The sequence below is a fragment of the Lutjanus erythropterus genome, chromosome 12 (assembly GCF_056507025.1).
Source record: "Lutjanus erythropterus isolate fLutEry1 chromosome 12, fLutEry1.hap2, whole genome shotgun sequence".
NCBI lineage: Eukaryota > Metazoa > Chordata > Actinopteri > Lutjaniformes > Lutjanidae > Lutjanus > Lutjanus erythropterus.
Window position 1 is genome coordinate 8,061,082 of NC_139328.1, and position 12,572 is coordinate 8,073,653.

Here is a 12,572-nt window from a genome sequence, read left to right on the forward strand (position 1 = left end):
TTAACTAGTGCACTCCAGTCAGCAGCTACTACGGTAGCTAAAGGCCCTTTTGTAGTTCGTCTTTCGAAATATATTTTTAACCCTGCTACGGCCATGGAGTCTGGCGACGCAGGTAAGTCTTTGTTTTGAATTTGACTCAGATGTTAATTCTAGATAAGTTGCAGTTGACGTTATCAAACACTTAGCGTTAAGTTAACCAGGATAGCCGCCTGTTAACGTTACCAAGCTAGGTTAGCTTGGCTGGCATAACCCATAACCAGTGTACTGCGTTAGCTAGCGTTAGCGGTCGGGTAAGATAAACTAGGTAGCCTTAGGTATTAATACAGTTTTAAAAGAGAATTTGCATTATATGCGCTTATCGTAGCAAATACCCGACTCTTCCGAGGTCGGCAACCGGTAATATCCACATAAAACGACACGAGTCGCCTTCATCTACTATAAACTCAGTTTAACAGCTGTTAAAAGTTGTTGCTTTTTTTTTTTTTGTTTTATATAAGTTTTCTAGTTTGTTATTACACATAAATGTATCATATTGATCTCCCTTTGAACCTCAGAAATATTAATTCATGCGGTCAAATTGCAAAGCATTAATATCAGAAAATGATACTTTTGCTACCTTACCTGCCAGGTCCAGTGCTGTAGCCCATAATATGCTTATTGTTGTCTTATATAGCAGTTTTCCATTTTATCCTTTTTAAGGGCGAGGAGGATGGAAGTCCAAGCCTATCCAGCCACAGAAAAACAAAATGAACATGAATATCCTCCGTCAAGAGAAGCTTATAGCTCAGAAGAAGAAAGAAATTGAAGCCAGAATGGCAGAGCAAGCCAAAATGAATGTGGAAACCACGACCAAACCCCTGCCTCCAAGGTAATTACGTCCTTTTGGACAGTATGGCAAAGATACAAAAATTCAACACATTGAAGTCATTTTGGTTTTTTGAGCACAGTATTGCCTGGCGGTGTTATTCATGGATGTTTGCTTTGACACCAACATTGACCCAGAATTTTAACAAATATTTTGTTTGTTCTGATTGCAGTATTTCTCCCAGCCCTCAAGGAGCTTCCTCAAACAAGTTTGCAAATGATGGAAGCTTCTTACAGCAGTTCATGAAGATGCAGAAGGAGAAATCCAACAATGGGTCTGGTTAGTACCTTGATCTGTACAGTTTTGACAAAAAGGTTACAGGCATCGTTTTGTCAGATCCTTATCTCACATAACATATTACTTTGATGTTATATATTATGTGTGATAAGGATGATGCATAGTGGAATTTAACAGGGCACCAGGAACACTGGAGCACAGAATAATAGCTCTGACCTTGTAGTTTTGGCTCATGTGAAAGACAGATAAAGAGGCTTCAGGCTATTTGCAATACGTCCTTGGCAGGAGTACAGTTAGTGGGAGGCAGATATTTTTAAAGAGGACATTCTGACCCAAGGAAACTAGTTTAGGATAGGGACCATGAACAGTACCTGACATTACTTACTTGTGTCGGTTACCTGCCAACACAAATAAAATTAAAATTTAATAATTAAATTGAATTAAAAAAAATGCTCAAATATACATAAAAGGCTGTCTAAATATGAGTTGTTTTTTTTAATTTACTCTTTCTAGGCTCCACCAGTGATACCAAATCTCCCTCAACCTCATCACCAGGAGGAAACGCACTGCAAAAAAAGAGCATTCTTGTTGGCAAGCGGCCTGGTCTCGGAGTCAGCAGTATGCTTAGTCAGTTCAAGACCTACTCACAGTCCAAGAAGAATCCTGTTCTCAGCCAGAGGCCGAGTGTGTTTTGTTCTCCAGATGGTGAAGACGAGGAAGAAGAGGCTGATTACTCCAAATTCTTAGACATGAAAGGTAATTCAAGGCCTGTGTTTTTCAGTGTATCTCTGGACAACTCCATGGCTTGGACATTTCAGTGCATCTTCTGCCTACTCCAGTGGCACAGTTGCCTTATGACTGGCATTTTGTCATAGGTGCCCTTAGAGTAAATGTACTCATAGCCTGCTTAAAGTCTCTCCCCCAGAGGATTCAGACACCAGACTCATTATCGACAAGATGGCCTCTTTTGTGGCGGAGGGAGGAGCTGAGCTGGAGAGAAAAGCCAAGGAGGACTACAAGGACAATCCCGTTTTCTCGTAAGTTTAAAAAAAAAAGTGTATCTCATCCAGAATATTTACACGTACAGTGTTTTTCAAACTCATCTGATTTCAACTGCAATTTTTGCCTTTCAGGTTTTTATACGATAAAAGCAGCCTGGAGTATCTCTACTACAAAAAAAGAGTTGCAGAAATGAGAAAGGATTTGCTAAGACCTGAGAATACATCAGATAATGGTAAGATTACCTTTTCTCACACTGTTTTTGTCTCTGTTTTCTTTGCCTCACTTCTCAGAAATACTTAAGTGTTGATCACAAAAAGGGTAGACGGTATGTCAATATAGCATTGTCAGTTTCAAGTAGAGTTACCAGTTACCGCAACCTGTCAAATAGCAGAATGTATTGTCACCGACTAGCAACAGGAGCAACAGTTCCTGCTAACTGGAGACTTTTACCCGATTGCTTGGGTAGAAGAATTGCATATTGTCTTTTGCATCAAAATCTTATAATATACCCATGCAATTCTTCTTTGAAATGCCTGACGTGTGAAACTGTGTTGATAGAAATATTCAGTTTCATTTTTAAAGATACTTGCTTTCAAGACCTCAGCATCATACAAAAATAATTTCTAGTCAACATACTCATCTAGTTTACCATCAAACTGCTTCTTATTTTAGGCTGTGCTGAGACCTGCCATGGTTTCTTCAGTTTCGCTCTTATTCTCTTGTGTTTTAATAAACCATATGTTTTTGGACTGTATTTTTAAGTAGTTTGGATTGATTAATGTGGGGTCGTATGAGGCACTTGCCCGCTGAAGATGCTGGTTGACATGCCCTGACTTTGGAGAAACATTAGAAGCTAAGCCATGTACTGCTGTGAACAGGGTCAGGTAATTGACCTACTTAAAAAGATCCACCAAAAAAAAAAATCAATATCAATTTAAATGTATGCTATATTTAAGATATTTTAACCACCTTTTCCTTTTCCATCGGGAAACCTCTGTTATATAAGCCCAATGTCTCTCTCCAAAACAATCAAACTCCTTTGGCAAGAACAGTAATTTTCCCTTTCGGATCATGGGAGTTGTTTATCTACTTCCGCCTCGATCTGTTAGTTTGTTTGTGTCATTGTGTGACTTCAGTGAATCTAAACTAACCTTTTAAAAAACACCAAAGTCATGCAATGACACAAGCGAACTAATGGATCAAGGCAGTGGTAGACCAGCAACTCCCATGTTCTGTTAGGTAAAATTACTTATTTCACCCATGAAGTTTGGTTGGTTTGTAAAGAGTAAAATTTCCCATCAGAAAAGGCTGTTTGACAGCAAAGTAAGGCCGTGATAATACTATCAATACAATACTATAAATATGATGTACGCTTTAACTGACTTTTGATCGTTTTTAAGTGGAAAAAATACCTTTGTTTGCTGAGCATATCCACTGCAGTTCATTTCTTAGCTACTGGTGCCTCTCTTTGTATCTTCAAAGTGGGGGCATGTCAACCAGTATCTACTGTAGCCACTGCCTAAAGTACTACTTTAGCCAGTAAACTGTGATATATATATTTGTCCATATTGCTCACCCCAAAGTAATGTCTTTTAAATCATGTTAAATTTTGGTGATGGAGTAAAGATATTTTAGTTATGCACAACATTACAGTGTAGGTATACTGTATGTGGTGGAGCCTCTCTGAGGTTTAAATGGTCTTAATTTTGTTACAGTAAGACTCACATCCATACAGTTCCCCATTCAACACCCCTGTCCCCCCTTGCTCCTCCTCCCTCCTTCCTCTTCTTATCCCCTATTGGCTCTAGACTGGTGGTGTGTGAGGGCCAGTTGAGTACGATACAGTAGTAGAGTGTGAATTGAGCCCCAGTACTGATAGGCTGCTTAAAGTCTCCCCCCCAGTGGACGCAGAAACCCAGCAAGTGGCTGAGAAGCTGGCCAGGTTTGTGGCGGAGGGTGGTCCCGAGGTGGAAGCCATCGCTGCCGAGCGCAACAGAGACAACCCTGCCTTCAGGTCAGTCACTGTACATGTGACTGTTTTTTAATGTTTACCCTCTTTGCTGGGTCATTCACCTCTCACAAAATATATACTGTCCACCCCGCAGCTTTCTTTATGACCACCAAAGTCCAGCCTACCACTTCTACAAAGGCAAAGTACAGGAGTATCGTGCCACAGCCTCCCAGAACGCTTCACCCCCAGCAGCAGAGTCTGGGACAGACCTACAGCGACCAGCTGCACCACCATTACAAGGAATCCATCCACCACCAAATCCTGCTTCTCTATCGTACAGTCAGGAAGCAGAAACTCCGCCTGTCAAACGAAAGAGGAAGAGTCGATGGGGATCTGAAGATGACAAAGTCGAATTGCCCATGCCTCCCATCGTTATTCCTCAGGAGATAAATGTTCCAGATCCCAACGCACCCTCTCTCTCTGGTACATGAACTTGTGTTTTAAATATTATAAATATGTGCACACATGCACTTAGTTTGTTTACATAAAACCGTTAGAGGGCAGTGTCAGTATGTTCTTGAAGCTGATACCCTTTTCTAATATTTTCCAACTTAATCATGTTAATACTAATGTGCATTTTTGGTAGAGTCATAGCAGATGCTGTTTGAGTCCTGCATAGGTCCAATTCTGCAAACCTGAAACAACCCGTTACCCACAATCATATCTAAGTCAAATCTGAACACGGACCCATAAACATAAACCCTGTGATCTGACCTATGATTAAGCGCACATACAAAGTAACTTCTTAGAAGCAGCAAAGACACTGACAATGTTATTTTCACAGTTTCAGATCATACCAATTTTTTCTCAAATGTCTGATTTGGCCTTTGATGATGTATTGTCATCAATTTGGTATTCTCCACTGGCTATTTTTGCAACCATTTTAGATGTACTGGCAGCCTACATATCTGCCGTCCATTCATTTGTCTGGATCTGTGGTCAGTGGTTGTTACTGGCTTTCACAGTAAAAAAAAAAAATCTTGGAGACTGATTAGGGTTGATAATATCAGCTGATTTAATGTTAAAAATATGTCATTTTCATCTCTGATTTCTCCATGAAAAAAAAAAAACAGTTCATTTTTACCAATGCCTGTGAATTTATACAAATCTATTTTGTTCACCTGTCACACAATTTTTTTTTTATGGGTCACCTGCCGTGTACCCCATCTGATGCAGGATTCTGCTGTTATTATTGTCAGGAAATTGATACCTCTACCTCTACAATTATATAAATCACTTTTTAAATAACCATGGGTTTTGAAGCTACATTTTAACATGCTGTTTTGTTTGTGGGAGAAGATGGTCACACACTCCTAGCCACGCTGTAAAAATAATATTTTAATATTTTGCCAACACTTAGACATGACACTCTTCTTCAGGCTTTTTCATGAATACCCCGAGGAAGACTGTCATGCCAAAACATTGGTAAATTATTAAGATATAAGTATATTTTTGTGTCATGGCCATGAGTGCGACTCTCTTTTCCCATAACCTGTACTTTTCATGGTCGCCACCTCCCCATTAATGGTCTGCGTTCCATCTTCCTACTCAATTTGCTATTTTGGCCACACTATCAGCTGATCTAATAATAAATTTATGAATATACTGTGTAAGTTTGTGGTGATGCATGTTTCAGCCCAGGAGCTGAGAGGTCTCGGTTATAAGAAGGGGAAGCCTCATGGTCTGGTAGGAGTGACAGAACTGTCTGAGGACCAGAAGAGACAACTCAAAGAACAACAGGAGGTATGAATATACCAACTAAATGTATTTCTTAAGTGGAAGATGCACAGTGTATTTTAACTTCACCTAAACTCCACCTACCCTAAATAATATTTTCACTCTCTTCCATCGCACCATAAATTCAGGATAACTGAACCCTGTAATCTCTTATCAGCATGTTTTGCTTAAAGTATGTGTGTAATTTTTTTTTCCTCACACACTCTGTGCACACTCCGTAGATGCAAGAGATGTATGACATGATCATGAAGCACAAGCGTGCGATGGCGGAGATGCAGATAATGTGGGAAAAGGCCATTAGAGACCACCAACACGAATATGACAGTGATGAAGAGGTGGACCAGCAGGCGGGCACCTGGGAGCATCGTCTCCGAAAGATGGAAATGGAGAAGACCCGTGGTAAGGCTGACTCTCAGTATTGAAAATTGCCCTTGCATCTGCAATACTAGCAGCTGCTTGATAATCAGTTCTTAGGTAAAGTGATTAAAAAAAATCTTGGCTGTACTTTTTCAGAGTGGGCAGAATCTCTGACAGAAATGGGTAAAGGGAAACACTTTATTGGTGACTTCTTGCCCCCTGAGGAGCTGGAGAAGTTCATGGAGACCTTCAAGGCGCTCAAGGTCAGTTTGCCTCTGAATTCTCTTGCTCTCAAGCCTAATATGGAAGGATTTTGCTGCTGTACAGTAACTAGGATCGCCCATATCCATTAATCTCAGTTTCAAAGAGGGAGGCACCAAACTAATGTAACTAACTGTGTTTCAGGAATCCCATGGGTTGCTAAATGTTCTTAAAGTGTAATTTCAAGTGTTGTACTGTGTACAGAGAAAATAAGCAATTTCACAATTCTCTCCAAGATCTCTTCAGGGTCCTGTTAAACTTGTTTCATACGTATTTAGTGTAATTTGTGGTGGGAATTAGCCACTAAATGTCTGCTTTTCCACATGAAGGCCATAAGAGATTTAGTAGAAGCAGGGTAAGTTGGAAATGTCTGTAAACAGACTTGTAGTCATGCATCCATGCCTCTTGTTTTCAAGCTGCTTATCCAGGTCAGGGGCACTGTGGCAACAGCCAGCAGAGCAATCCAGACATCCCTTTTCCCTGCAAATTCCTCAGGCTCCTCCTGAGGGATCCCCAGGAGGAGACTATAATTGCCACTTGTTATTTGGAAGTCTGTGTAATTCAATCTGGCACTGTTGTAGAAACCACACTTTATTTATTCCCTTTAAAAGTTGAGAAACGGCACAACAGAGAGATTTTATGGAACACAAATTCACAGCCGGAGTTATGGGAGACTATTGGAAAGTCGGCAGTCACAGAATACCCCAGATGTAACTGTTACCACACATTTGAGTGTAACGGTAAATTAAAATAAAGAGAAAAGTGATCTGGAAGAAACAGAATCAGAAAAAATAATGTTTTTGCAGGTTGTATTTAGTGAAGACATGCAGTGTGGAGTAATGCAAAGTCACTCTGCTGCACTTAACAGACTCATGACAGGCAGTATTTATTCTTATCCAGTTAAATCAAGTAAATAATAGAAGAAAGTCTTTACTGACTTATGCAAAATTATCCTCACTCATTATCCAGGTGTTGTCACAATAATTGGAAAGAGTTTGTACTTGAGTGAAATGCACACCCACTCAAGTCAGAATAACAACTAGGAATAAGTAAAAGAACAGAAAAAAAAAGAAGCAATAATATGGGCAATATTAATGCCCATGTTAATAAAAAAAAGTCATTTTGCACACATGTAATTTGTTAAATGATAGAGTGGCCTGGTTAGATAAGTTATTTATTAACATTAACCCTGATTAACAAGTCAGGTGTAGAGGTACTTCAGTTGTTTTAGGGAATGTACTGGTGCAGGAACAACACTGGGACAAAATCACTTGGTAATATCTTATAGTGTCATCAAAAATAGCGAATTTATCAGTACATATTGATTGTGAATATTGGAATTGGTTTAGATACTCTCTTTCTGCAGTATTGATACACTGGTATCAGCTGTGTTTTTCTTGTGCGCTCTTCTCCATGACAGTGAGTTGACACATTTAACTTTACTTAATTTCTAAGATTAGTTAATTAGATATTTTTAAGTATAGCCAAGGGCTAAGAATGTACAGTGTGAAAATCCCTTAAAAAGCTTCAAACTGTTTCTGCATACTTGGATAGCAACATGAAACTTAACTGGGACACTAATCTCAGCCAACCCATCAGCCAGTCGCACCAGACAACAACAACCACCCTATCCTTTGTAGCGTCCATTTTGTTTCCACATTATGAATTAAAAGCTTCTGAAGACACCAAAGTTGGAAAAACAACTTTCCAACTCTGGAAATGAGACTACCAAGGAGCATGTGAACGCAGCATTAGTAATCAATCATTCCCCCACCCTCCGTCTCAGTCTGTTGATGTCTGTGCATGTGACAGACTCACCGAAGAGTTACTTTCTGTTTGTGTGACATCTTACAAGGACATTTTATTTATTTACTGAAAATGTGACTCTGAAACATACATTGACACAAGGAAAAAAGACAAAATGGTTTAGGACACGGTGAATTGATGCAACACCTAAGTGTGTTTTGCCTGAATGAACACTTAAAGTCTTGTTGACTTGCAGGAAGGCCGAGACCCAGACTACTCAGAATATAAGGAGTTTAAGTTGACGGTGGAGAATCTTGGTTTCCGAATGCTTATGAAGATGGGCTGGAAGGAGGGTGAAGGCCTCGGCAGTGAAGGACAGGGAATCAAGGCCCCTGTCAACAAGTGAGTACATGTTGCCTTTCACTGAGTCATAGGAATAAAATGTACTTTCACCACTTCAGGGTGTGTTCTGTCATAATGTACACCAGTTTAACAATAAATGCCAAAAAAATGCATTTTCTTTCATTGTATGGCAGTGACATTAGATTAGTTTATTTTGGAAATTACCTCCCTGTGTGGTACAAATTTTAGCCATAAAAATCAGACTTTTGTACAGTTACACTTGTCTGCTCATAGTGAATTAAACTGTACCCTTCTCCTGGTTTAAACGAAACATGCAGCAAGTGGCTTGGTTTTGATGATGACTTTAAAAATGTATCTCATCGAATCATACTGTTTCCTTCCTTTGCTCTCTTCTTTATCAAGTGAGCTGACTGCTATTAGCCTATTTTTCTAGCATTATACATATTTTTCTAGTTTGCCAAAATAATAACAAAGCCAATGAGCGTGCACAGTAAAATGCACAACAGAAAAGACTTTTTGTTTGCCAGCTGTGCAACTACATCACTGTGAACATCTTTTGTTAGCATTTACAACAGGGCCTCTTCACAGCAGGCATTTTGACTTGACATAGTAGGAAGAGTGCAGGTGTTACTCATAACATCAGCAACAGCTCTGTTCTGTTGAAGTGTCATGACAGGACGATGTGACAGTGAGTCAGCATGCACAATACAAGGAGCCTGAAATTGAAGCAGATAAGTGGAATTCAGGCGTCACATGGTTTTTGTACTGTGACATGACAAAATGTTTGTTCTGTGAAAAAAGCATCTGTTTAAATTGTTTTGCTTTATCCCGATAGATGGAAAGTAATTAATACACAGTTGGCTCTCAGGTTACCAGACAGATGTGAAAAGAGAAACTAATTTTGAGTGTCCCTCTGTCCCTCTCCAGGGGAATCACCGCCTCAAACGGAGCAGGGTTTGGAGTCGATCGTCCAGCCGAGCTCACAAAGAGTGACGATGAATACGACGCTTTTAGAAAGAGGATGATGCTTGCTTACCGCTTCAGGCCTAACCCCCTGGTAGCATCTATTTCATATTGTTTACTGTTTTTTCTAACAATAGTCTTTGAGTTTGCACTTATTCGTTGTAACATGTTTATGTTAGCCTGTTTAAATCCATGCTCAGTGTTTCCTTTGCTCTGATATTTTTATTTTTTTGTTTCCACAGAATAATCCACGGAGACCATATTACTGATGTAGAGGACTGTTCTGTTCATACTCGTTCTTGTTCATCATAACTTAAAAGCTGCTTTCTGCAGCTGCCACAGCTGTGCCCGATTGTGAAATGGACACTTGCACAATAGAAATTTTTAAAATTGGAAGTCTGTGTGTGGAGACTAGTAGAAAGGTTGGTAGAGTATCAGATCCATTCAAGGTTTAATTTGGATTTTAAAAAATGTTTATTTTTAAATAATTGAGCACCTGTTTTGTTGCATTTTCTGTTTAGTACTGGAACACCTTAAAATATATAGACCTTCATTTCCTGACTTCCATGATGATTTCACTCTTCAGTTTGTTGCCATTCTGATACCTGTCAAATCCTCACTTTGCATTCCCAACTAAATAACACAGTTCTGTATTCTGTATAATTCATGTATTGAGTATTTTTCCTCACTGTGCTTTACCTCGTTTTTGTTTCCTTTCAGTATATGCATCAGTGTTCACAATAAATAAGTCCACTTACTGAAATGTGGATTTGTCACAGATCAGCTACTGTTCTTATGTGTTTATTCACTGTTAATTATGAAACAAGTAGGAGCCAAGATAAACTCACCTTGTTAATGGTGCACTGTGTGCTAAATACAGGTATTCATCCAATCATGTTGATAACTGCCATCAGTATTCATTTCTGCATGGCTCTGGACGGCAGCAGCAGGTCACTGAGTAGAGTTGACTAGGCTGAAGCGGTCAGTGGTGTGGAGGAGGGTGACAGATCAGTGAAATCAGACCTTCACTTGGCCATTCCCAGGGGGTTTACACGGGATAAATATAACTTCAAAATCCCAGCTAAGCAAGAGCCACTCTGCTGCTGGTGACAGCATTAGTCAGTGGCAACTTAAGCCACAGCAGAAGCTAAACCAATGCGTTGGTAGGATCGTGGCATGGTGCAGTTTTTACTTGGATGTAAGGTTTCAGCTAATTATTTTCATTAATTATGGATCCATTAATCATATATTAAATGTCAAGACTGTGGAAAATCATTAGTCCTAAAGACTAATATTATGTAATTAAATTGCTTGTTTTGTTAATGCAAAATCTAAAAAAAATCATATAATTAATGATTGTTTTTGAAGAGAGAACAGCATCACATTCTCACATATGAGAAGCTGAAACTAAATCCAGGACAGTTGAAAGCAATAAGAGTAGGGCTTATCATTTTTAGGTTATGCCATGATATAAGACTTATATCTTGATATATACATTTTCTCAAAAATAGTTTACTGTAAATTCTCAAATAGTGATGATCTTTCACTGTAAAAGATCACACAGGAATTTTGTGGAATCAACTAATCTCTTGACTATGTGAGTATATAAGTTTTAATTATTAAACTTAAAAGTTCTAACTTGGTGTCTTTTGACTTGAAATGAGTTGAATGAATGTACAGTACAGAATTCAAACCCATTGAATCAATTTTCTAAAGAAACACGTTCAATATATTAGCAGACAGATTAGTTAGGTCCTTCTTTTTTCTAGTTTGAAGAAAACTTGTGATTCAACTTCAGATTTGACTAGAAAGGTGTATTTGTTGCGAATCATTACGAAATTACCTCACTGTCTTTTCAAATTCTATCAACTCAATATTTTATGTTCAAACAGTTTATTTTACATTGTATAGTTTTTTGTATAGGATGTGATGTATTGGTGTAAACGACCCAACACTATACTAAGTAGGGCTGGGCGATAAATAGATAAAACCAAAAAATGTGATATTTTTAACTAAATATTGCCACAATATACACACAATGATATATAAAGAATGATATTTTTGATAAATAAAGATCAGTAATGTGGATATAATGATTAAGTGAATAGAGGCATAGAACAGCTAGAGAAAAAGATAAAATGATGATATGAATATCAGGGCACTGAAACAGTAAACTTTCATCAGTATTTTTAATAATTAGAAATAACTATAAATAAAATACACAAACTGATTGAAATATGTGCATATATAAAACCTGAATTATGAGAAATTATCAAATATATAATGCTGCTTATAAAACTAACAAATAAAAGCAATCTGCATTATGTTTTGTTAGAAAAAAAAGTTTTCATATAAGTGCATATCATACAACATATCCGCTGATACCAATGTACACTGATATAACTGTGATGGTCCAATATCAGGCTGATGATATCAGTCATCAAATAACAATATCCAAAATCTTTGACAATATCTAGGCTCGTAGCATGATATCAATAGAGCTACAACCATTAATTGATTGATCAATTATGAAACGATTATTAAATTAGTCAGGAACTATTCTGATAATCGATTAATCGGTTTGAGTAAGAAGTCAAAATTCTCCAGCTTTATAAATGTGAATATTTTCTGGTTTCTTTCCTTCTTTATGACAGTAAACGGAATATATTTGAGTTGACACACTGAAAATAAATTTTCGCCACTTTCTGACATTTTATAGACCAAACAACAAATTGATTAATTGAGAAAATAAGCAATGAAAATTAATCAGCAATGAAAATAATCCTTGGTTGCAACCCTAGATACTGATATGATATTGATATATTGCCCAAACCTAGAGGGAAGGAAAGTACATGACCAACACAAATAAATGTAAATTTAGTGCAGATTATTTTCTGCATTTTTTTTTTTTTTTACCCTGTGGAAGAAGTGCGGCATGCAAGAGTTATATGGTGCTCCTCCTTTAAATATCCAATGTAAATTCCCAGTAATATCTATAAGTTCAGGTGGTTTAATACAATTTAAAAGTCA

At 38.0% G+C, this 12,572-nt stretch overlaps 1 protein-coding gene across 1 annotated transcript; it reads left to right on the forward strand.

The window, feature by feature from the left end:
• Nucleotides 1–2: 2 nt before the first annotated feature.
• Nucleotides 3–10,322, forward strand: sugp1 (SURP and G patch domain containing 1). Its single transcript, XM_084732448.1, has 14 exons — nucleotides 3–112; nucleotides 700–868; nucleotides 1,038–1,144; nucleotides 1,616–1,858; nucleotides 2,016–2,139; nucleotides 2,236–2,336; nucleotides 3,995–4,118; nucleotides 4,210–4,538; nucleotides 5,752–5,858; nucleotides 6,074–6,251; nucleotides 6,366–6,472; nucleotides 8,473–8,618; nucleotides 9,507–9,636; nucleotides 9,785–10,322. The coding sequence occupies exons 1-14, from the start codon at nucleotides 94–96 to the stop codon at nucleotides 9,809–9,811; spliced, it is 1,911 nt and encodes a 636-aa protein (XP_084588574.1). The 5' UTR covers nucleotides 3–93; the 3' UTR covers nucleotides 9,812–10,322.
• The last annotated feature ends 2,250 nt before the right edge of the window (nucleotides 10,323–12,572 follow it).